The sequence below is a fragment of the Leptosomus discolor genome, chromosome 2, assembly GCF_034619465.1.
Source record: "Leptosomus discolor isolate bLepDis1 chromosome 2, bLepDis1.hap2, whole genome shotgun sequence".
NCBI classification, from domain to species: Eukaryota; Metazoa; Chordata; class Aves; order Leptosomiformes; family Leptosomidae; genus Leptosomus; species Leptosomus discolor.
The window spans coordinates 25,595,718-25,622,342 of record NC_141392.1 but is presented as its reverse complement, the minus strand read 5'-3'; the positions used below and the strand labels follow the sequence as shown (position 1 = coordinate 25,622,342).

The window sequence follows — 26,625 nt, the reverse complement described above, 5'->3', positions numbered from 1 at the left end:
AGTAGTCACGGGTTTTTTTCTCTTTGTTCGTTTGGCTAACCTTTTGAATCAGCATAATGAAAGAGACTGAAGAAAAGCATGGGAAAAATAAGGAAAGGTCCTTCTTAATAACTGCAGTGCAACAGTCTAAAGGCCAAAGTCACCTCCATTGGTTTTGTGCCCTCCCCTTTAAAGCAGCAAAGAATTTACCAGCTAACAGCACCTACAAGACCTGTCCCCAAAGGTCTTTATGCAGTTACTCACAAAAACGTAACAGGCTCCTAACCCACTGCAGTTGGACCACAGGAGTTTAAATGCATCTCCAGCGCAAGGTGAGAGAGAGAGAATCTGACTGTTGGTCCTAAAGCGACAAGTGCCAAAAAAGTATTTTACAATCATGCAAATCATCTACTTCAACAGGCTTAATTTCATCATCAAGATGTCACATTTCTTAGTGTCCACAGCTTACTTAGAGAAACCAGTCAGGAACTCCAGTGACATTCAGAGATTTGTATATTAAGTGCCTTCCTGAAAGATTTATAAATTCCATCTACTTAATGACTGAGATAGGTAATTAATAATTCAGATGCAATTTGCTGACAAAATGTTGAACCAAGAGCTCTCCTTTGATTTGAGAAAAGCACAGGCAAGCTCAATCAATTATGCTTTTCCTGCTCTAGTGCTTTCTTGCAGAGGTTGAATTTATATGGTAAAAGTCTGTTCTCTCTTAGAGATAGACATTTGAAAACAGAATAATGAACATAAGCATAAATGACCAAGACCTAAAATTCTGACATATTGTAATTATTGCTTCTAGAAGTGAAAATTTCCACAACCACAGCTCATGTTTAAAGTCCTGTCAAACATTACAGTGAGAAAGGCACATTGTTTTCAAGACTAAGGGAGCTGGAAAAAAAAAAAACTTTTCTAAATAAAATGAGATAAAACGTAATAAAGGAGTCTGGAAGTAAGTACTAGTAAGACACTGAGTGGGATCCAGTAAATACACTCTCCCTCCTTTGCACTGATGCAAGTAATTTTTTCCCCATGCCCCTTCATCTTTTTGTTACTATTTTATAAACACCTGGAAAGACAGGAGGACAGACTGATGCTCCAACTGTAGCTTGGTCTGCACAAAGTGTCCAGTTCTTTTCTTAATGCGTCTAACTATCCTTTACCTGAAATCATGTTCAGCACTGAATTCATGTTCAGCAAACCACTTTAACCAATTTTAAGAAGCCTTCTGCAGGAAATGGAAGCACAGTGTACCAAACACTCCCTGGCCAACACAGGAAATGGCAGAAATGTATTTTCTGAGAAGAACTAATCCACACTCTTGGAGTGTGCTCCATACAGTCACCTGACAGCCCTGGGAGCTACCAGGCTGCCTTGGAGGCACGGGGCAATACCTCAGGCGTTGTTCTGCAGCCTCCAAAGAGGGACACTTTAATATCTTAATCTCCAGAACTGTATTTATGACCTGCAGCTGTGGTGCCAAAGAGGCCCACAGCCCTGTACACACTGAGGCTATTGTTGGCAAAACAGAGCTCTGAGGTTTCTTGAGTGACATAAGCAAGTTAACTGAACTACACCAGGCTGCTCTGGATAGGGGTGGAGAGGGGTATTTGTTTTTCTTTGTATTGATCAGTTTATTTTGGGCCTTTATCACTTCTGGCATTAGAAGTCTTCTAAATTTTAATAGCCTTTAAAGCACGGTAAGGGGTGAATGAGCAGGAATTAATTTCCTGGGTCTTTGGGCTTCCAGAGAACTTGAACTGATTAATAAAAAAAGAATTCCCATGTTACACATAATTTAAAATAAGTATACATTGTAAGTTATGTGTTAGTTTATTACAAAAATGTTTGGTATCGTTCTGCAGCCACTTAAAGGGGATACCTCAATGACTCAGAGCAGCAGGGTTCCCTCTGTCTCACTCCCAGAACAGTTTTTCCCTGATGTGGTTAAACTCCTACAGAGCGTATTTTGGGAGCATACAGGGATATGGACTTCTCTGTGCCAGCTTTCAGTTATATCATCTTCCAGACTTTTCCATAATTTTAACACCTTTCAGCCACATGTATCTGCAAAGAGGGGTGAGAGGATAACCCCTTTAATTTCACAAAAAGGAAAATCCCCACTGTTATTTTTCTTCTGCTTTCTGTATGACAGCATACAGACTAGCACCAAGTTTAATATTCTAGGGAATTAAACTGCTCTGACGTATAGCCTGTAGTATTAACATGCAGATATTCACCAGAAAAGTTGTGTCTCTGGACAGTAATTAACAGGTTAACGGGGCAGGTTGTTTGCCAAGTTCACCCACACACAATATAAATAAGAAATGCTGCTGCTTTTCCAGTATTAATAACTTATTCTCAAAAGAGAAAGAAAAGAAAAGCAAACTCAGAGAGTTCAGATGATGCTTATGAAACCAAATTATTGTTTAACATATCTACTGATCCTGATGTTTGTGAATTCTAAAAAGCAGAACAGTCATTAGCAAGAGCTCTGCCCCACAAAGCTGTTCTTCTACGGTCCTCTTCCACTGCAGCATTTCTGAGAGGTCTCATTTTTGTTGTGCTGAAAGATCTGTCACGTTCCATTGTAGGTCTGTGAGGTTCTGCAGAAAGCATTAGGGTAAGGTTTTCAAATATGGATGTCTGCCTTGAAGCTGTTTAGCACTTTCTGAAAATCAGGAACACTCTATATCCTCTTGACTGAGAACAAAAAAGGTTGAATTATTCAAAATAATTTTTAAAAATCTGGACCTAAGTACAACACTGGAAAACTGCAAAAAATAAAATTAGGGCATATTAACAGCTTGAATAGCCTACTGAAGTTGACCTGCCAATTAGAAATCCATGCTAGTCATACATACGTATTCTATCCCAATCAGCTCACATTTACCTTTCTCAGAAATGAAAAAGACTATAGGACAAAAAGAGACACCTACTGCTCAGAGGAAGGGGAAATGGATTTCCTACATGGAGGGAAGATAAAGAGAGGACACAGAGTTTTTACTCATCCACATTCATTTTTCTCTCTGAAACAGGAATGTTGCAGTAGATTAAGTTTTGCCTGATTCTACTTTCAGATGAGTCAATGGCAATGTGCCCACAGCAGGCCTTGTCACTGCTGCCTGAAGTCAACCTCACACATAAGCATCCCAATTCTACTGACTTTGAAAAGGATTTGGGTATCTAAGACAATTAACTGTCTTTGGAAATCCTAGATACACAAGTGAATGCATTCGCCCCACTTCCTTGTGCAAACATCACGTACTTTCTTCATTTCACAGACAGACAGCGTACTAAGAAACAGACTAAATTATTTGCACAAAGCTTCACGAGAAGTCAAAACTAGAGATTAAAACTGCCTCCAACATACTCTGAGTAATACAGGGTCTGAATTCTGGCATTTCTATTTTGCCTTTTAGCCAGAGCAAGGAACTGCACTGACATAGTTTAATCAGAAGAAAACCACATATTCCAGCTAGTATTTTGAATATTAGGAAGGTTGTCTATTCCTCAGATGGGTTATAGTTCTGTGAAAAGGTTCTGGACAGTTCTCATTTTAATCAAACTGGTTGAAACCTAGTACAGCATCAGACTCAAACCCCTGTATGCAGCAACGCTGGTTTTCCAGAAAAGGGAAAGATGGAATGATGACTCCGGTGTTACAAAAGCCACATATCCACACTGATCCATGTTTCCCAGTCTGCTGTTTCTCTTATCGGCATGAGAAAAAGAAAAAGAGAAGAGAAGGAAAATCACTGGTAGAGAGAAATGGAAAAGAGCTGCTACACAGAATAAAATTACTAAATGAGTTAGAAATACCCACATAAGCAAAAGATTGGAAGACCGTTCAAATTCCAGAGACAATTGCTTAGCAAAATAAAATCTTCACAGGAACAGTGGTGCAATTTAAGTTAAGGCCCAAATTTCTCGTACCTGAAATTCTTTCCACACTAAACAGTCTTTACCCGTATGCTTAATCCATAAAAACAGACATTCTGGGATCGTAAGTAAACTTTTGTTACGTTGGGCCTCAAAGTTATGCCCTTGAAAACACTGAGAAAGCACCTGTAAACCATATTCTCTCTTTTTTCAAAGGGAAGCCTGAAATTAACATCACACATAGGTATTAACAGGAGTGGTTTACAGTCATGACAAATACTAATTACATAAGACACAAGAGGTTATGAACCACACATGGAAAGTAAGACAGACTCGTCCTTCCCCCACACTATCACATCCTCGTCTCATGTGCTGTTTTCAGCTGTACCAGAAAACTACTCACACTTCTGAAGCTCTTCAACTTTCTAATTTATTACGGCTGTACAACTGCATCAATGAAAAAGACGGACAGCCTCTGGGGAGACGCCTTTCTCATTCACTCGCTCGCTCTCACTCAAATTTTGTTTTACTGTCAAAGGACTCTGGTGAGAATACAATTACCACATTCTCTGGGCACTCAAATTTCTGCTGGAGTTTACAGAAACACACACAATATAGGATCACATCGCTATAAATTGCAGAAGAAAAGCAAATCGCATGCTTGATAAACTGCATGAAAATCACATGCTTGATCTTTAGTTAAAATACAAAATGGCAACAGCATTATCCTTTAATATCCTCATAGCATTGTTAGACATCTAGAAATGAAATGACAGGTTAGCCAAAGTTAGCCAAAAGCCTCAGAACAACAAAATTCATGCAAGATCTCTCATATAGGAGATAATTTTAGCAAAATAAAGGCTGAAATTCTAGGCTACTAGATTTTCTAATCCAACTCCTGTGCTTTTTTCTTCACCAAGACGCAAGAATTATGGCGCAGGAGTTTTCTCTAATTAGGTGTTTGTATCATCTGTTACCTATGTACCCTACTGTAATACAAAGCAGCAAACAAGCAGTAACAATAAATACATGTTTAATTTTAAGGAGAGACTTAAGAAGGAGAGAATATGTCCTCTGTGCCTTGCTAATGACATTTTGGTCCTTATTAATTTTTTGTAAGTTCAACATCTATGATCAGAAACTGATATGACACATTTTTACCCCTCACTGTTAGCTTTCTGTGAGAAGTGAGACTAATTTGCTAACACAGTTCGTCTTTCAAATTAAGTTTACAGTAAAGTCACACCTCATGCCACATGCAATATGCTCACGGTACCTCCCTTGAAGATAAATAAACTCGTAAAATCTTACCTCAAATAAAAGTTCAACATTTGTCATATTTAATCAGCAATAAAGTCAGGCATATAATTCTTCACAATTTATCCTTCACCAACACTATGTCATTTACAAGTTGAAATGTGGAAAAAATTTTGACATTTGCAGGCAGTGTGGCAGAAAGGCAGCCTGCCATGTTATCAAAATAATTTATGTTCTAAAATTCCTGTGAGTCCAACATGAAAATAACATCTCCACCATTCCAGCTCTTAGTTTAGACAACTCCAGTGTTACTTGATATGACATGCTCGGGAAAAGAAATCATCTTAAATTGACACTGATAGTCCCCTGAGCTGACAAATACAAGTTGCTTAAATTTGCTGTGTGCTTGATTTTCTATTCTAGTGAGCTATGTTTGAAACAGGAAAAGGGGGTCAGATCTGGGAGCAGAAGAGATTAAACTGCAATTTTGTTTTCCTCATTTTCAGGCTAGCCTCTAGCATCAATCTCAGCCTGCTCTAAATTATGTCCAGCTGTCTATTGCCCCCAGGGACAATTCTAGCAGCCAGAATTAGTTGGAGTGCAGTGACATTTTAACCACACACAGCCTTCCTTCAGCCTACCTATCCTTGGGTTTTTGAGGACAATGGGGGGTGGCAACAAGTCCTGCCAGGAAGAAAAAATGCAAACATTTAAGTCATAAACACATTCAAGTTAAAGAATGTATGAAAACGGTGGTTTTTAAAGAAAGCAAAAACTGAGATGTGACAAAGGGTTCACTAAAGCAGTAGGGAATAGAGCACACCATTTTCAGAAGAAGTCAAAAGCAAATAATTAGGGGCCTGCCTCGCAGGGCTGCTTCGATAGGAAGCACTGTCAGCAACTGTTGTAAGGGGTTGGCCTCAGCAATGCCATGTTGTATGGCCAGCAAGAAAGAATTGATGGTTTGACCACTTCTTACATGACAGCTTCAGACATTTCAGATATGTAAATAAGTTGTTCTGCTGCTGAGCAGCTAGCTCATCCACATGCCTCACACACTCCTCAATATTTCCAAGGGTCTACATCCTGCTATCCTACATCGGGCAAATTTCCAGTTGGAACTATCTGAACTACAAAACCATGAACTGAATCTACTACCTCCATTTAAAGGATCAAGAACTATCCTTAGCAGAATATGGTATCCCAGCAAAAGTCTAACACTCTCTGAAGACAAGTATATGATCCATGCTCAGCTGGTATTCATACATCCTCCAAAACAATGTTTCTGCTGTTCTCTGCTTTGCTTTTTCTAGTTCTGTGATATAGGCAATGTTTCCCTAGGTGGTAGGTCATGACAAAATTTTTTTAAATTTTGACAATAAGTTAAATTCAGTTCTCTTTGCATGGCAGGTTATGACAGTGCATTCAAAACTAAGTGTTGTTGTCAGTAGATGTAAGTAATTGATGTTACTCCTTTGCATTAATTAGATTATTAGAAGTGTCTGTACTGCTTTCTGCAAGTATGAAACAGTAAAATTTCAAAATATATTAGGGGACACATCACAAATATGAATCTAGTTTACACTAATAGGAGTCAGTAACTCAAAGCCAATCTAACTCCTTGAAGCCGTATTTCTTAAAAATGACATACAGGCTTTAAGGGAATCTTTTCTGGAGCGGAAGAGTAGGTGTCAAAAGATAGCTTGTTAAATAGGCCAGCATATGAAAGTACATGCAAAATACCCGAAAAATGTAGCCAACCTAAATTTTCTCTATTACCTCATGTTGTTGCTTTGTACTTTCATTACCAATGAGGTGTGTGGATGCTAAGTCCTCCATTTTTAGGAGTCCCACTTACCTGTAAGCACAGAAACTACAATGAGAGAGGAAAAGTTCTGTTTTCTCTCAACTATGTAAAAAAAAATAAATAGGCAATATACCGTTACGGCTAAAAGTATTCTGAAACTACCAGCTTGTCTGTTTCTAAAACAGGTAAGAAAAGAAGCAATTTGGTTCAGAGACAAAATTAATGTGCACTGTATGGCCATCAAAAAAAGAACTAACGTTTTACGTAAGATCGAATATAATTTAATGTTAAGAGTGTAAGGGATTATACAGGAAAGCTATTCTCTAGGCCAGCAGTGCCAGAGGTCTGCAGCCTAGTGTGACATTTTTTCAGGCGATCTCAAGTTCTCTAGGCCCTTCAGAGGCAATGTAATGGACGGAAAAATTTAAAATCCCAAAACTTAAAATTAAAGACCTCACGTTCAACTAGAGGAATAGAGTAGAGATGCATTACTACAGCACAGTGCACCCAGAAGCAAAATTTGGGACCTAAATAAAGATCCAGCTTATCCCTCCGTAGAAAGAAAGAGTTCCCTGGCACGCTGCTCCTCACTGTAACTGTGCCACCTACAAGAGCTTCTAAATCTCTGTAACACCTCCTCATCCTCCCTTCAGTCCAGTAACTTCCCCACTGGGTAGGGAAATAATGACATTTCATATACAGGTGAAGCTCTTAAAAGTAATGATTGCCAAAGTTACACGGTGTCTAAAGGAACAAGCATTCCCCTATAAAGGGCTCCTCGTGGGTTTTATTTACTGGCTTCAGAATGGGCAGGAAAACACATCAGTCTTGCTATTTAATTTCCAATAGCCTGCCCAGCCAGATAAATGCTCTATACTATTGCTTGCAAAGTCACAATTCAGCTTAAATTGAAAAAAAAACCCATGGACTTATACATGGCAGGGCTTTCAAAAATGTGCTCCAAGGAGCAAGCCTAGTGTCCAGCGTGAGCTGGTTCATCAAAAGCTCACACGAGAAGATGGTGAAGTCCATTTGTCACAGAGCAAGATGGCCACCACACCTCAGTGCTCCAGGGATAGCAGCCCGAATTTTCGAACAGTAGGACAACCATGCCGTATGCCACTCTACATACAGCAGGGTTACTACTATAACCTATATAAGGTCAATCAGCAAGTGCCACATCGTTTCCCTCCTCCTCATCTCTGCCTCATGGGGTTCCTCCGTTAGTTGCCACGACTTGAAGCCTGACCCATGGCAGCCCCCAAAATTATGGCCACCCCGCACTTCCACCGGGATATCAACCGCGACAGTGTGGCCGTCCTTGCTGAGGCACCCAACTGCCTCTGTCCGGCGTGAGGGAGTGGCTCTTGCAGGGTTCGCCAGCCCTCCCTTCACAGCTTCCCCAAGCAGGGATGGCGACAGGGTCCCACGTCCCTTCCCCGCCACCGGTGGCCTTGGCCACCGCTCGCACCAGGACCCGCCGCCCCCTCCCCTCACAGACCCAACATGGCGGCGGAGGCTCGCACCTGCCCCGCCTCGGGGCGCCCCGGCCGGCGGGGAGCGGGCGCGGGGAGCGGCGAAGGGCTGTGCCGCGCCCCGCCCCGCCCCGCCGAAGGGCTCCGGCCACCGCGGGGTCGGTAGGGGGCGTCCGGGGACTCCGGTAGCAGCCGGGACCGTTTCTATTTAGCTGAAGGCCCGCGGGCGGGGGAGAAAGGAGAGCGAGCAGACGGACGGGGCCGAACTGCCGCGGTAACGCGCCGCCGGGAGCAGCGACCGCCGCCGTCCGCACCGGCCCCGCCGCAGGTAGGAGTGGGGCGGCTGCGTGCCCCTGGGGGAGGGAGGGGGGGGGCGCTCCCCGGGCGGGTTTGCGGGGCAGGGCAGGGCGGCCTCGGGGAGCCCAACAGGTGCCCGGCGGGAGCCGCTGGTGCCGCGGCGCACCTCGGCCCGGCGGTGCCTTCTCCCCGCGGGGAGGTGGGTCCCGCGGCGCGTCCCTCCTGGGTCATTCCTGCACCCCCCGGCCCTACGCTCGGCCGCCCTCCTTGCGGACGGTGAGCTTTTACCGAAAAGTCGTTTTGCGACCCCAGAAGGTGCCATGACAGGGCGATCACACTGCCCGTTCCTCGCCCAGCGCCGCGCTGGAGTGCACCGCTTCTAGTTCGGTGTGGCGTTAAGTCCTGTGTTATTTTGAACTGCATTTACTTATTATTATTTCCGCCCCCTCCCCTCTCAGCTGGATAAAATACAAGGGACTGGAAGCACAGCCAAACTTCACCCTCTTCTTGCAGGAGAAAAGGGGCAGCGTCCTGGCCGTTTCACCCAGGTAGGGGCTGGGGGCGGGCACCCTGCGCTCTCAGCCGGAGCAGGACCCGGTCCTGGAGGTGCTGACTGCGAAGGAGAGCGCTAAAAATATTCCCACTTTATTTGTTTTTCTTTCTTTCAGGGTTCACGATGTTGACAGCTATGTTCTTGGCTGGTCTCATTCTTATTACAGTACATTCGCAGGAAACTGAGGAAACCATAACATACACGGTAAGGTTTAATAGAGTTTGAGATAATTACTGCTTTGCAGGGATTCTTTTCTAAATGACCCTTAAGAAAAACCAAATTTCTTGCCAATGTATAGCATGCAATACAACGCTCTTTGAGTTCGAATGTTAACCATAAAATAAGCTGTTCCTGCTCTGAAAGTATTTTAAAGTTGAAGTTGACAAGACTGAGCAAAATAGGCTACAACTGCCTGTTCTGAAAAGCTTACCTATGTACCAAGCTTGGTGAACTGAACAAAATTATGAGGTTTTAATATTTTCTTAACCCATTTTCCTAAAGACAGGGTCCCTAGGACCTTCATTTGAAATATATGGAATTTGACAGATAATGAGGTCAAACATTTGTTTATGTTTTTTCTTTTGGATATTTCAAGCTGTTTTTAACAAACTGTAAGTACTTAAAAATTCAGTGCTCTTAATGAAGCGTCTAAGTCCTGGAGTGATCCTAGGACTGTTAATTTCTGAGCTGGTTTTCCATGGCTTGATAAAATAGTACAAGAATACTGGAAATAGTTTCTACTTATAATCAAGTGATAGGGTAAGGGATTTAAAGGCCTTTTTGTAAGTTGGTGTTTTTTGGTGTTTTTGGTTTTGTTTTTTTTTAATCTGCTTGTGTTCAGTCTTTGGCTTGCATAATGCATATCATAGAAGGAGTGGCAATTACATCGGCTTGGGCTGGGGAAAAACCCGCATTTTCACATCTGATTACAGTTGTAATCCCTGCAACTTGCTTCATATGGGTGGACCTCCGAGTATGTGTACAGACATTAGCGCAATGCCACACAAGCAGAAAATTCTGCACACATGCAAAAAGTTAGAGAACCACAGCCAAAGACTGAGATTGTGTCTTATACAAGTAATCCCACTGAAGTCAGTGGGATGGCTCAAGCAAGCAAATATTGCAGAGTTGGACCTTATCATAGAATATGGGACTCAAAGAAGCCTCAAGTGAGCATCAGGAAGTCCATCGTAACATACTTTAACACTGGGCTTTAGAACCAATAGATTTTTGAAGACTGGGAGTACTTCTCTTTAGAGGCTTCTGTGATTTTTTTTTTTTTTTTTTTTTTAAGTCCCTCTGTATAAGTGGAAACTGAAGGTCTAAGTACCTTTGAAAGTCCTGACTAACGTAGGGATCCCACCCCCCTCCCTTCATTACATGTTCTTTTTTAGGAATTAAGTAGAATTTTCTGTTAAGCCTACATGGTTCTGTTCATACCAATGGAAAATTATTAGCGTGTGTATATGACTTGCGTTCCTATACTCTGTTTTCAAAGAGGCATTAGCATTTATGTACTTCAATGATTTTTAGACTCTAATAATGTAAAACTACTTAACAAAAACCCTTAGCTTTTGGAAATTTTACTCTTAGGATGCTACTGTTTCTCATGTGTACGCTGTATTCATTTAGGGCCAAATCCTTTTCTATTGTAAAGTCCCTTCAGCTGCAGTAATAGATGGACTTGGCTCCTTACAGTTAAATAGACAGTACTTCTGTTGTGCATTAACAGGGATTGGGTGATTCAGTAAATGCATGAATTAGCTGTTTTCCTTTGGGTTTGCATTTTCATAGCTACAGTAACTTTGGTGTTGTCAACTCAGCATGTAGTCATTCCTTTAGAGATTGAGAATTGTAATACAATTTGCTGTCCACTTACCCCTTTGGAAGAAAAAGCCTCCAAAGTTACAGCTCGCTGCTACATTTGGCAGATCTCTGGTGTCACCTGCAAATGAAAAGATTTTCAATCCTATTGCTGAGTCAGTGTCCGTTAGTAACAAGTTCCTCAAAATAACTTGAGGATAGTACATGGAACAAGTGGATCTCTGCATTAGAAGGTCAAATTTCTCCCTTGTATAGTTCCTCCGCAGCAGAGGAGTTGCAACAAGATTAAGCTTGCTTGACTGTGACTAATTATGTTAGCTGACTCGATTCTTATTTTCTATGGGGCCGTTAAAGTATCCTAAGCAGCACAGGATGTGTACGTACCTACATAGTACAGCTCAGTTGATTCATTGATGTTTTAAATGCCTGCTGCAGTTGGTAGTGTTGTGACTTTGCTAATCAGTTTCTGTAACTGTCACCTGTGATTAAAATTACTGCCCTCTAGACAATTTAATGGTTTTGGGCAGACGAATAATTAAGACACCTACCTAACTGCAGGGCACAACACATAAAATTCTTCTTGAGCTTGCTAGTCTGCATTGATAAGAATAGTTGCTGAGTATAGTCTTGTTTGAATTTTGCAAAGTCTAATTTATGTAAGTGGTCCCACTGTTACAAACTCTAACTGTTTATTGTACATCTCACAATATAAATTGTTCTTCCTAGACTGCAGTTCCTGGAGTCATGTGATTAAAAAGCATGTGAATGAATTTCCAGCTGTCATGGTATCCTTCCCCATTGCTAGTGCTAATGGGAGAGATGATGAAGTACAGGGGCAGAGAGGCCCAGTAGTCCCTCTGGCAAACCAGTCCCAGGAATGAAAGATGTTCACCTGTTGGAATCCGGTAAACAAGATCAAAAATTCAGAAAAACTTTCTGCTTTTTCATGAGAAGACTTTCATACTGGTCAGCAGGGTGAATCCGAAGGTTCAACTAGTCCAGGATTTGGCCAATGACAGATGGTTTAAAACAGTGTATAGGAACAAGGCAAGGAGAAAGTGATGCTTTTCTCACTTTGTTCCCCAGCCCCAATAAAACCTACCCACTCGTAGCAAACGATACCTTAGGAACTTCCTGACATAGAGGCTCTCTCTGTATGTATTTCTTCTTGTTCCTGCATAGCAGTGCTGTACCAATAGCTGGATTCCTAGCTTACCAAGGTATGCAAACATTTCCCTTGGTATCAAAATTTGCATTCATTGAAATATGCCTGATTATTTTTCCAAATAAAGAATCTTGAGTAGCCTAATTCTTAATTATTTTTTTTTTCTCTGTAGCAATGCACAGATGGCTATGAATGGGATCCTGTTAGGCAACGGTGCAAAGGTACAGCAAATAATTTTCAAAGAGAGACTTGCCATTGGTTTTCTTTAAGTGTTATCATTACACACCCCTGTTTTGGATAAGGAGGTGTGCTTGCATGTCTCATTCTGTTATTTGTATTAATGGCTGTTGCAGAAGGTCCGACTGTTAAAAGCATGACTTGTGTTGTTGCTAACCACAGATATTGATGAATGTGAAATAGTCCCAGATGCATGTAAAGGTGGGATGAAATGTGTTAACCACTATGGAGGATACCTCTGTCTACCTAGAACAGCGCAAATTATTGTAAATGAGCGAGAAGAAGCAGCAGCAGCTGAATCCACTAGTGGTCGAAACAATGTCATTCGACGGACTCCAGCCGATCCTCACCGTGCCCCTCCAAACCCAACTCATCAAATTCAGTGTGCAGCTGGGTACGAGCAAAGTGATCACAATGTGTGCCAAGGTAAGCAAGCTGCCATGAGTTTCACTTGAAGTATAATTGGAGCATATGTGATAAAAAATCTAATGCCTGGAAAATGACAGCCTGTAACTCTGGCATTTGCTAGAATATATTGTGGCACCATTAAACTGGACACGTACACACTTAAGATACATAAATAAAATACATGCATATTGTTATTGTTCAAGGTAACAGAACTTGCAGTTTGTTGTAGACTGTTCCATCTATTTCAGGCTACAAATAGAATGAATTCTGTTGTCTGTAGATCCTCAACAAAAAACTTAATGGAAGCAAGCACCTTTAGGCAAACATTTTGTATTGTATTAAGTATGTTCAGGAGAGGCAGGGCTTTGGAAAAAAAAAGTGGGCAACATGGCGAGTCATATTATAGACAATTTCTAAAGATTTGCAAAACTATGTATTTTTCAGTAAATGAATGCTGAATGGAACAAAAAGTAACCACCAGATGAACTTTTGCTTAGACCAGATTTTAATGTAGAAGAATACAGTGGTTTTATTATGTATGAGGAATATTTCTCAAGTAGTAGGAACCAAACATGAACAGCTTGTGCTCTTCTGATCTCTATGGAAGTAGTTCTACGCAGACCCTGCCAGCTTACTTCCAGTCATAGTCTAGCCAGTCTTTGAAACTATGGCAATGAAGAGCTTTCATCTGAGTGTACATACACCACACACAGTGCCAAAATTCTCAGAGTATTAGCAATGTTAACTGTATGCATTCAGGAACCAGACTCACAAGCACTACTGTAAACTAAGGCTGTTTCATTTATTATTTTATATAAATAGTTTACTTTTATACTTGCTGAAGTAACAAATGTTTCGTCCTCTGTTTTGTTTTCTTTCATAAAAATAAATTCTACTCCTTGTTCACAAACTTGGTTTTCAAGCACGTTAGTGGGATACCCATGCAAACAGAGGGCAAAACTTGACCCCATGGTTCATCTTTTCCACTTTGTGGGCCATAACAGTATAATCATATAAAATAGTACTTGAGTGACTATAATCAGGGCAAGCTGTAATATACAGTGGTAGTTCCTTTCTCCCTGGTATTCATGTATACAGAACATTATTTATCACTATAAGTAAATTCCCTGTCATTCTGAAGCATAGTAATCATCATGGAGGCTGGATAAGTTATTTTTGTAGGCAAAGCCTCAGAGTTGCATTTCTGGCTTATCTGCTAATATTCAACGTTTCTGTCAAATTCAAGAATGTCAAGTCAAGAACCTACCGCAGGAGTCAGTACCATGATCCCCTTAACCCTGAGTGTTCATTTGGGGTTATCAAGGGAAAATCAATACCAAGGATGGCAAATGATTTTTTTTTTTCTTAGTTTAACTTGGCAAAGCAGCAGCAGAACCAGGAACAGAATACCGGACTCCTGTGTTTGATCCGGCACTCCCTCCTTCAGGTGATGCTGCGTTACTGTGGCTGGCACTCATCTTTGCTGATGGATTGCAATAAACCACTTCAACTTTAGCATGTAACAACATTTTTGTTTGATAAAAAGTGCAAGTAATGCTAGTAAATTTCCAAACATGAATGTTACTTTTGCTACAATGGCTTTAGGTATATGAATTGGGGATAGCATAGGAAAGTTTACTAGCATGTAGTACCAATACCTTGTATTGCAAATAAGGTTCAGAGTTAGGGTTATCTTAAAGACTGACAAGTAGTTGAGGTTTTTGGGTTTTGTTGGTGAGAAGATTGGTGGTGATATGTTACTACTATTTTACTTCATGCCCTAGCTTCCTACAACTTGGAACTAAACATTTATATTCAATTCACAAGTCTTTGGTTAATTTATGACAACAACTAACTGTTGTTATAGTACCAGAACTTTTTAACCAGCAGACATGCAAACTGTGGTGAAATCTTGGGCTTGACTGAATCAGAGTTTTGCTACTAATTTCCTCATGCCAAAATTTCAATTGAAATGCAGAAATGGAAATATTAGTGTTTAAAAGCTGAAATGTATTGTACTGAATGAATTCCAGCTGGAAAAATGGTAGTGGACAGTGTGCTTGGGGGGGCGGGGGGGGGAAGGATAAAAGACTTTTGGAGCACTTAAAGCATGCATTCAACTTCATGATCTTCATGCTTTTCACTGCTGAAGATATCTTATAAAAGATAATCTTGATCAGCAATGGTCCCACTGTGGATTTATTTAATTATGGTTAAAAGACTTTGCTATCATAACTGCTTGAGGCTCCTAGGGAGTGTAACTTACACATATAGTCACACTTAAGCTTGTTTTATTGTTTAGTAAATCAAATATGAAGTCCAGCTCCTTCTAATTGTTTGCAGATGTATGACATTTTCCTTCTAGTCCAGCAGCACTAAGTATTTTATAACCAATGTGAAAGTGTGGAGACCTCTGTTTAAAACAATAACATGCTCTGAGGAGCTATATTACTGACATCATACTGGAATATGAGGGGCCTTCTGTTTTAATACCAATGTCCACTCCCTTTTTAAACATTGAATAGTGAGGGTATGATTGGCCAAATGCACTCATGTTGCTTTCTGAGCTTGGAATAAACATGCATAGACGACACTAGCCCTGTTGGGCTTTAAGAGGGTTTAGTGATGCGCTGAGCTTCATCAGTAGGTAAAGCATGATGCAGTGTGGCCAGATCGTATTTCGATGAGAAATATTCAGAGAGGCACATGATTCTCTGCATTTCTTAATCCACAAAAACGTGGCCATGTGCCAGAGTTACAGAAGATACTTAATACCTTCTTCACTTCTGGCCTGAAGAACACAAGTGACAACTATGATATTTATCAGTGTTGAGAGGTTTCTGTCCACAGTGCGTATTGGTATTTATTAGAGACCACGTAGCGCATGAATAGCACAGACGGCAGGTTGATAGCAAAGCACGCTGCCTTGCAGAAGACAACTCCACAGAAATTACTGCAGTTTCCTAGGGTATACATCACTTTTAGAACAGAAACCTGTTTGTGGATAATTCTATTGATGCTAGAAGTACGAGTGGCAAAAATTTCTGGGGAAATTCTTAAGCTACTGTATGTAAGCAGTAAGTACCAGGAACCCCCAAAACTGATGAAAAGATGAGGGGAAGCTTTTCTGGAGGAAGATCTCTTATGTAGAATATGTACAGAGCACTGAGTTTTGTGCTTCAACTTAAACACTTTAACTGTATCTTAAATTCTGAGTTTATGACCTTAACTGATTCCCCCTTTCCCCATCTCTGTAGTCAGTTCACACTTCACTGTCACCTCTAAATTTGTCTTTAGCTCAGAGGGCTTCTGAGTTGACCACTAAGGCAGATTCCCATATGTGGCACCTGCCAGCACTTTCAAGAAGCTGTTCAGATGTTCTGACCTGTCATTGTGAGAGTAACACTCAAATTGGGAAAAGCAAAAAACAGAGTAAGAAATATTTTTAAGCAAATTTCTGAGTTAGCTAATATTCACAGACAGTTTTTGCCTAATAAAAAACATAAATAGCTGCACTCTGTTGCCTGCATGCAAGACTGAATTGTATTTCTACTAAGTTGTTAGGCTCTCTGTGAATTGAGTCTGCTTCTATTGAAGTCAAAAGAAAATCACCCAATTAATTCAATTTTGTCAAATCTAGTCTGCAAGAAACTACTAGCTTTTCCTAGAATGTTAATGACACTTGAATGAAGAAACAAAAAACCAAAAAAAACCCAAAAAAAACCCAAGCAAAGATACCAAATAACCTGTAAAGTTGAGAAGGGAAAAGAACTTTTTTTTTTCCTTGCCTTCCTATCAAGCTGGCAACACAAGCAATAAAGTAAGCAAACTTTTTTGCTCCTCAATTAGATTGGCTTCCTATATTTTTCCAGTCTTTTTATATCCCTTTGTTGCTACTGTGACTGTAAAATACAAGGGGGGAACAGGTTGTAATAAGATACCAATGCTTTCTTATATGGAAGAGAGACACGTTTGTACAGATAGTTCTGCCTAGACTTGGTGGACATCAGTTGATTTTCTTTTTCTTCTCTGTTGGGGGAGGAAAGGAATGAACTTATTTTCTGTGCTGTGGTTATTTTTCCCCTGCAACATAATTTTAGAGATCTCTTCATTGGTAGGGATTAGGGGTTTCTTTAAGTTTTCCAGTACTTTTCAAAGTAACTTACCTTACTCAATCTAGGCTTTTACCTCAAGAAGTTAACTTAGTGTAAATAAGTCAAATAAGCCTAAATTTTACGTCTCCAGATTCCTTTTTGGGTTTTTTTTTCCCCTTAAGGAGAGGGGAACAAGAGGGAACAGTTCATGTTGTTTTGATTTCCATACACAGATCACTGTATATTTTTTATGTATATGTGTCAGGGATGCACAGCTAGCATATAAAAGACATAAAAATTGGATAAGTGCGGGTCCGCTCAGCCTGGCCCTTTGCAGAACCAGTGCAGGTTGGAGAGTCTGGGTGTGCCTCTGGCAGGGTGTTCTTCGTTGACATTTTGGCTGGGGTGCAGACTGCACTTCTGAAATGCACCTCCTAATGAGCTCCACTTAATGCGCTTTGATTTGCCTCACCAAGCGGTCTTGGAACGTGCAGACCAGATCCCATTCAGATGAAACTAAATCTGAAATGCACTGCAGGAGTGCCGCTAATATGCCACAACCACTAACGAGTGTTCAGGCTCCAGAACCAGACTAGAGAGAGCTCAGAGACCTTCAGAAATGCATGTGCTGGGACACTGGAGCCTCTGCACCAACTTCTGATCTGCTCCTATAGGTCCACACTATTTGCTAATATAGATATAGCCTAAAATACACCTATAATGGTTTCTTAGGCTAGCCCTAGAAATGGTTTGAAGACCCTTTTGTGAAATATTTTACCATCCTAAGTTTTCCCTCTTCTTTTATTTAAGGAGTAATTAAAAAAAATGCTGTCAGGACTACTTTTAAAAGAGCCTGAGTCATGCCAAGTGTAGTTCCAGAGTTGTTCATCTCAGCAACACAAGACCTGTTTAGTTTGATGATAGGGTGAGAAGAGAGCCTGTGGTAGAAAAAATAAGGTCTAGTTACCTGTTTTAGGATACTGTTAGTTCATCAAAGTGCTTACTCGGGCACAATTCATGTGTACGTATGTTTGCTGCAGTACTTCATCAAGTGGGAAATACTTGTTGCCAGCAGTAGCCACCCTAAGAGACTGACTTGGTTACACATTCCACTTGAATACTAATTACTTGGAAAAGCTGTAGCAATTTTGCAGGTCTAAGAGAATCCACAGAAGGATACAAGCTGACATTTTCACAGCTCTCTGTACTGAGTGTTCATAGACACCAATTAATTTCTTGTACGTTTGGGTACATCATACAGAGATCATCTTTCATCAGCCCATCCTGAACCAATTGTTTGAGCTGTTAATCTGTGAAACTGCTACATTTTGCTGCAAAGAGCCATTTCTGGAGCATCTCTTTCATAGCCTTGAGGGACCAGAGGGGAGGTCACAAAAAAAACATCTTGAGGGCCTGTTTTGGGGCATTTTCGAAATTGGCTGCTCTGAATCATCTTCCCATCTGTGCTATTTGCACAGCTGTGAGCGTCATGTCAAGACCTTGGATAGATATTCTCTGTTCTGTCTGACCATTTCACTATGACCATCCATCACCAGCATAAATACTAGCAGCTGCTTTACTTCCTTTAGTTAGTTACTGCTTTTCCATTATTCTGACCCCTGCAGGAATATGCTTAGTATATTGCAGCTAAAGATTCATACTGTATGCTAATCATGCAAAGTGTCCTAGATTAAGGCAAGCTTCCGAAAGTTGTATTTACCTTAGCTTCCTGAATTGTGATTATGCAGGCAAGCACCAGACTTCAAGTTTGAGTAAACTCATCAGCAGTTCTTGTAGCTTCTTATTCAAGAAAAATGGGATCATACAGTAGTCACATCGACTGCCATACTCTCAGGTTTGATTTGTTGATTGTAAAGCCTGTTTGCTTGGTAGCTCTGAGAATGATAATGTTTTGACAGACAAAACATAGCAAGCATATTCAGAAGACATATGGCCTGAAGGAAGTCCAAACCTCCAGCCATACATCCTCCTTCAGAATCTCACTCTCTAAGCTGGAGGTTTTTTTCATAATGCAGTCCGAAGGAACACCAGACAGCAAAGGGGAAGAACGTGCTTATGTCTGATCCTGACTGGGCATCCCAGTATACTTGGCGCCCTATTAAAAGGTACAGGATATTTAGTTCTCTCTTCAAGGATTTCCCTGTATCTGTTGCAAACACTCAGAACTCAGATGCAAGCATCTCTACAAGGAATGATAGCTGTCTGTTGCATTCAATAGCATCAGATACCATAAAATGAGATTTGTGGGAGCACGGGCTGGCTTTTGTTCCCTGGTTCAATGCCTGCTGTTCAGTGAATGGTGGTCTACAGCGTTGCAGTGATACGACAAGTTTCCCTAGCAGTAACAGCAGTGTGAGAGCATCCTGGCAGCTACTTGGATAATTTTATGGTGATACTGTTGCTTTTCCCATACTTCCATGAAAGAATTACAGTGATGTTCTCAACGTGTTTGCTTTGAGCAGGTCTGCAGTTGTTGCATCCCAGACTACTACATTATAGTTCTTTAGCCTGCTGAGAAAGGTTGTGTGTTCCTCCTTTCTCAACTTGTTTTCTCAGGGTAATTTTCTTTCAACCAACACATTTTGCTCTGTTTTCAGCCTGATTCCTGCTTCAGATTACTTAGTATATAACAGAAATGCTCTTACCTGTTTTTTATTTTACTTTTTGAAGTTTGGGTTACCTACTCATCTTTTCTAACCCTAGGGTATTTCTCAAGGATCTCAGCATTACAGACACACAGTTTTTAAAGGTTCAAGACATTTGTTGAGCATCTCCAATGATGGGACTCTAATTCAGCAAGCTGGAAAATTAATTCAAGAGCTGAAGTTCAAAACTGTTATTTCCTTATTTTACGCTCTTACCAAGTTATTTTCTTAATTTTTTTTTTTCATGCTGGCAAAGGAAGATGACAGCTACTGTTTCTCCTTGCCTTTCTGTGTGTGCCAAAGTAGTCCTACAGGAAGAACAAAGCTTCCCACAAACACAGAAGTGGTCTGTTTGATTTTTCACTGTACTACCTAGTGATGCCTAAGTTCCTTTGCATATCCTTTACTAAGGAAGAATATCTGGTGCACTATAGTCAAGCAAACCGGTCTCCACCATTACTTGAATTAATTCAGTATGTTGTTTAGGCTTGCTGATTTGCCATTTTCCTGTCGTCAAGGACAATGAGAACATACAGTTATAGGACCCCATAACTAGTGAGATATTTTTGGTCTGGTGGAAACCACAATGAGAGAGTAATTTTTGAGTTCACCTTACCAGGTTGCATCTTAAACATTCTGCATATTTTGTGGTGTAGTCAACTATTCTTGTACAGTACTTTGTCATGGCAACCGCTTTGTCCTGTGTATGTCTTAACAGAGGAAGAACTTTTACTTCTCTTTCATGGGTTTCATATAAGTTAAGCTTGGCCATCTCCTTTCATTATACTTGAATATTCATTTATTCTCATTTTCGGTCTGTGATGCTTTTGGAGCTATTTTTGGGGGGGCTATCATCATTTATGCGTGTTCTGTAATAATTCATACAAGATTTAAGCATCCTTTCAGCTGAAGAGTTCTTATCAAAGGGAAGTTTGCCACATACCTGTCAAAGTTCAATTGCTTCTATCCACAAGACTGAAAGATCTGAACTTGGCTAGTAAGATCTCTTCCCTCTGTATGTGACAAGAACATATGGAGTAGGTAATCAGCCATATAAAAGTTCATGGATACAAAGCATGAAATTTCACAAAGATTACATCTGGTTTAGTCTCTAATTTGCTAAGTTTTGTTTTCATAGCAGCCAGAAAGCAGTATTTTTGGAGAGAAAGCTATTTGCCATAATTCAATATACAGCAAAATTTAACCTGAAAGAACATATTAAATGCACAAGAAACCTGCCTGTACTTTCTTTCATTTACATTTTAACTTTACTAAAAATACAAGAGGGATTTGCAGATTACAGAGCTATGAAGTAGTTTAGCATACATGTAGTTACTATAAAATACCTTTTATGCTCATTCACATTTGTGTTTTATTTGTTGATCTGAAATCATGTTAAAAGTTGGTTCTGTTGTAAGTATAGTGGAAAAATGTCTAATCTCTGTTATGTATAATTATATGGTAAAACTTGTAACTTTGAAGCGGGAAAAAGTTACTAAGAAAACAACGTGTGTTACACACACTTTTGTAAGCTGCAGTGCTAAGAAAAGGTTCTTGAGGCCCAGAAATGAATTAGACCTTTTCTGGCATAATGTATCCCAATCTTCTAATTGTGCATTTTTAGAACTAGATATTCAGTAGACCTTTACCTGTTGCTGTTACCTAATATCTTAAGTAACTTCACCTAGCTGAAAAATGCCCCATAACTGCAGCTAGAAGGGGTGTGTGGGGGGGTGAGGGTTGTGTTTGTTGTTTTGTTTTTTTGGTGGGTTGGTTGGTTGGTTAGGTTGGGGTTTTTTGGTTGGTTTTTTGGTTTGTTGGGGTTTTTTGTCATTTTTTTTTTCTTTTACACAGCTTTCTTATTTTAATTTCTTACTGTCAAAACAGTAATTTTCAGGAAGTGAGGAAAAAATTGTACTTGTTTGGTCAAGGATAGTGGTGATGACCATAGATGGCTAATCACAGAAATAAGTAAAATTCTGAAATAGGATGATCAAGGATTCAGTGTATGAAGGTGTATCTCCTGGGAAGAGATGTTTTCTTTGGGAAGCTCTGAATCTGTCTTTATTAACTCCTGATTAAAAAAAAAAAATCATGCCTTTGAGTGGACATATCTGGCGTCATTTAAGCCTATTTAAATGAGTTCTGAAAAGAAGACATGGCTGAGCTTTCTTTTACAAGCTGAATTTAATCTGAAGTAAACTTCTAGTCTAATGCATGACCCGGTATGATATGATATAAGCAAATCTGACATTGCACTTTAGCATGTTTAGTCCCTGCCTGAACAGATGTTCTCTGTAGTTTCCTGAGTACAAACAGAACTTGTTTGAGGATTTTTATATGCATATGCCTGCATGGGTGGGATTTCTGTTAACAGGTAACTGGTCATATTGTGTGCAATCAAACCTCAATAGATAGTGAAAGCAATGGAGGGTACAGTGATTTTAAAGTTTCAAGCCTGAATGGCTTCAGGAATGGCGGTATCTTTGTCCATCAACACAAGTAAAATCTTCAGTCTAAGTTTTCAAAGTAATTGGTCACTGTCTACTCATGAATCTTTTCTTGTGAAAAATGGTCTTTGTAAAGGAGAACTGGCCTTCTGCTGGCCTCTGAGTAAATAATCATCTCATCTACTTTGATACTATTGACACCTCAATTCCACTACCAGCTGTCACTTGCACTGGAAGAAAAACTTTGGTGAGTCAGACTGCTGTGCAAAACTAGCATTTATATTAGATTTAGAAGTTTGGCTGTCAATAATTAAAATTCACAAGAGTTAAAGAAATCCAGAGGAAAAACATAAGACCTCTTATGGTATGAAAAAATACCATCATGCCAGAAAACCAGTAATATGGACAATCAATATTGTCCATAGTATATATGTCCAAAAGTATATCTCATAGCGTTAACAATTTTAAAAGAAATCCTTATCAATATGGTAACAGCTGCCTGTTCTAACAGAAGTAGTTAGAATTGGAAAATGCAGGGACAGGTAACAATCTTCTGTGTGGTTTTAAAGAGGTTGCCAATAAGCTAACATTTAATAACAGACTTACACAGAGGAAAGGAATAAAACATGGGAAAGTGAGTGGAAATTTAAGTGTGATTTTAGCTGACTTGACCTGGCTTATAAACCTATCTTGATCAGAAGGATGGAATAGAGCAATCTCTTTCTTGCCTAGGCTTACTCCATGGAGAATTTTGCGTATCTGGGCTGCATTAGAAAAGAGATGGAATTAAATACACATTTAGAAGCAGCAAATACGGTTCAGTGTTTGCAGAAGATTGATAAAGGTAGCATCATTTCAGGAAACAGATATCTTTGTCAAGTGCCTTAAGAAATAGTTACCGAGTTCTACATCAATTTTGAAACCATTTTGTTTTCCACCTGCGTTACCAGATCTTACTTGTACTTTTATATCTTGTAATATTTAAAGCACTTTCTTAGTAGATGAATGTGTTCTCAAGGGGCTTTCTTATCAGGAACAAGTTCTCCACGTAGCTTTTATATGATAAAGGTGAACCAGATAAAACGCTTAGGGCTAGTAAAAAGCAGTAGTATTTCAATAGACAGTGTTGCAGTTAGTGCATAGTCACATCAGAAATAAGCAATGCTTTGGAACACCCACTGACTACCACAGTAGGCTGTGGAAGATACCTTACTTTATTCCTCCCAGAAGTTGTTGGGGACTAAATCAGGAAAGTGTGCAGAATCCAAAAGTCATTCCCTTTTCTCAGGGGTAAAGAAAAAAAACATTCTTATCTGAAGTCATCCTGCTTGTATTTACTCTGCATCTAGATCTTCCTCAGTCTTATCTGGCTTAATTTGAGGGATCAAGGCAGATTTTCTTTCCAGCTTGCTCCTTGTACGTTACTTGAATAGAAAAGAAGCTCAGGATGGTTGCAAGACCCTGAGATATTGCTGACACTTCTAGGCCCAGTATTTTTTACCTAGTGCAGAAGGCACTGTACAAGCAGATAAAAATGATAGGCTTAAGTCAACAACATAGTACTGGTTGAGCACCTCTTGGACTGCTGGGATTTGCAGAAGCAGGAGAGCATTACAGCTCAAATAAGCCCAAGTTGGAAGAAAGTTATAACCATCCTGTTGATACAGTTTGTGGACTGCAAAAGTAGGGTGCAAGAGAAAACCACCGATTTTTTCCCATCGTCAACGCTATTTTACCATTATTTAAACAGCCCAGAAAATATATTCATACGTTTTAATGTATTATTCAGCAAGTGGAAAATGATGATTTTGGGGAGGGGGCTGATTTTTGTGTGTCTTCCAAGATAAAAGTATTCATCTATCAGAAACTGTGGCTCTATATGCCTATAAAAGGAAAATTCCCCATTTCTAGAAGATACTCTTATGAAAAGGTTGCTTCATTGTGTATTTAAATCAAAATGTTCTCTCCATTATGATTACACTCAAATTTCATTGTTCACCATTAAGAGAATCTCTTCCTTACTATGTATGCAGATTTATAAGGCTCCAGGCACCTTTGAAATAAATTGAAAGCACAGCCATGTAATAAAGCCAAAACCAGAAACTAGCCAAGGAGATCCACCCAGCAACACCCTCAAACACCCTCAGCCTCTTCCCCTAAGCACAGCTTTAGAGCACTAGTCTTGATCTTGTCTCCACTTTCTCCACCCTCGTGAAAGCTTCCTGGGGGATTCCCCAGCTAGCAAAGAAGCGGGAGCTATGCAAGTGTCTGTTTGTGATGCAGAAACAGTTCACTTCCTTGATTTTCTTACCTATCAAGCAGCTCCTAAGGAGTGCGGCTGTTTGCAATACTGCTCAGACCATTTCAAGGGCAATATTGCAACCTAGGAGCAGCTCACAGCAGGAGAAAGCAATGGTTAGGGATGGGGAGAGATTTTAACAACTGAGAAGAGATAAGTGTGGCAAAACCATACAGAAATAACGAAGGGGGTTGGAGAAAGCAGACTTGCAACTGCTGTTCCCTACTTTGAAATACAATAATCCAAAACTTCATTTCTGATGCTGAAAGGTGGTGTAGTCGGAGGACCCCAGAAAAAGAAACACTTCCTGAACTCACTGCTATAGGATATGAGTGAGGCCAACAGTTTAAGAACCTAATTAAACGGAAGTCTGGACATTTTATACAGTGAGACCAGAAGTTAAAAAAGAGCAACTTTTGAAAGGGATAACGCAAGTAATTTATGTGTGTAAGGCAATCTTTAATTATTAAAGAATGTCAGGATGAAGTTAATTGTTGGAAAGTAGATTGGCGGTATCTGTACCTTTCTGAGGTATCTCATGCTGCCCAATTTGAGAAAGCATAGTGTGTTAGATTTTCCATCTTTCTGCATTTGGTGACTGCTACCTGTGGATTGAGCACAAATCCTATTCCCCAAAGCTTTGATTAATTGGACTGGTGGACATCAGAGGTTCATGCGTCATAATGGAACCATTCCCTGCCCTACAAACTGCAGAAGATTGAGATGACTTAGTGAGCGCAAACCAGTATAGTTTTGTTTAAAATTAAAACCATTGGGAAATTCAGACAAAAATTTCTGTAGTTTGGACAAAGTAATGTACAAATAATCTGATCTGAGTATTAGCTGTCAAATGCAATTTAAAACATTACTATATCAAAAAGAAATCAGGTGTTAATATCAGAACATTTTCATCACAGGAATCACTGTTTGTTATTGTGGGGAAAAGCATGCGATACTGAAATGCAGTGACATCATTTCGTACTGCCACAGCTTTCAGGGGCCATACTTAGGCTCCATTCTTCTGGACAACATATGCATGTAGAAGGAAATCTGTCCTGCTCTGAACAGCTTAGTGGTGCATGCACTTGCATACCTTAACAAGCACACACTGTACACAGCACTAATGCTGTGTTTTGTGTTGTATTTGGGATAAAAGCAGCAGCAGCAGCTTATATCATTCTTTTCATTTGATTCTTTGTTTTAGTGTCTGTCATGTCCAACCTAGCCAAAAACTGGCCTCAGCAAATTCTGGCTCATAGATGCTGTGGGAGCCCCGGGGGCTCTATACACATGCCTCATCTGTGACCAAACAGGGGCTAAGGAGCCATTTCACAGCGTCTTGTCCTCAGGGTGGAGTCACACTCCTATGACAGCTATGATCAGTAAGCTGAAAGCAAAATATTAAAGAGACCAAAGGGACCAATTGGGATTTTCACGGACTGAACAGCCACTCAGGGGTTTCAACTAGAAAGAATGATCCTAAGTGTCTAAAAATATGAAAAATAGCAAAAAGGTGACATAAAAATTCTTTTTTTTTTAATTTGGCTGTAACATTCCAAGCAGGACAGCCACAGCATCTGCCTGGATCAACTCTAGACCCTCTTCGCAGAACACCACACAATGCACCAACTAACACGCACTCCAGCTTTATGGCATAAAGTTACAGAATCGTCTCTGTCAAACTCAGATTCAAGACAGCATTACTGTCCCATTGGGATGCAATTGGGATGGGATGGGTAGACAACAGCCCTTAAAAACTGGAATGATAATATGCAGGTTTTTCCATTCCTATCATTTCTCCTTAATTTGAAAAATTAAATGCTTATGTCCCATTGTTAACTATTCTTAGCACTAATTTCACAATATAGTCCAGTGATGACCAAATGGCTTCCTTACAGGGTTTTTTTCTCTCAGTTCACAGCTGTCCTGAATTTATTTAGTTTGGTGCTTAGGTTGCATTAAAAAAAAGTTTTGCAACTCAGCCTCCATGAATGTTTTAATCAGAAACTGCACTTGACTCAACAACTGCCTGAAGAATGCTATCTGTGAGAAGTCAGAGGAAAGAAAGGTAGTATAGTTTTCCATTCTGGTTAATAGCTTAGAGTATATTTACAGCATCATAGAATAATTCAGAAGGGACCTCAGGAGGTCTCTAGTCCAACATACTGCTTAAAGCAGGGTCAGCTCTGAAGTCAGACCAGGTTCATCAGACCCTCA

The 26,625-nt window shown here is 40.1% G+C and overlaps 1 protein-coding gene across 6 annotated transcripts in view; it reads left to right on the top strand.

The window, feature by feature from the left end:
- Positions 1-9,204: 9,204 nt before the first annotated feature.
- Positions 9,205-26,625, top strand: part of EFEMP1 (EGF-like fibulin extracellular matrix protein 1) — a 47,867-nt gene continuing 30,446 nt past the window's right edge. For 4 of the 6 annotated variants that reach the window (XM_086460790.1, XM_086460795.1, XM_086460793.1 and 1 more), the window contains exons 1-3: positions 9,389-9,469; positions 12,427-12,475; positions 12,654-12,917. In XM_086460790.1, coding sequence (XP_086316916.1) covers positions 9,389-9,469; positions 12,427-12,475; positions 12,654-12,917 — 394 coding nt within the window. Of the gene's footprint in view, positions 9,260-9,380; positions 9,470-12,426; positions 12,476-12,653; positions 12,918-26,625 lie in introns of those variants that run through there. The other 2 variants (XM_009957495.2, XM_086460792.1) reach the window with 2 other exon arrangements.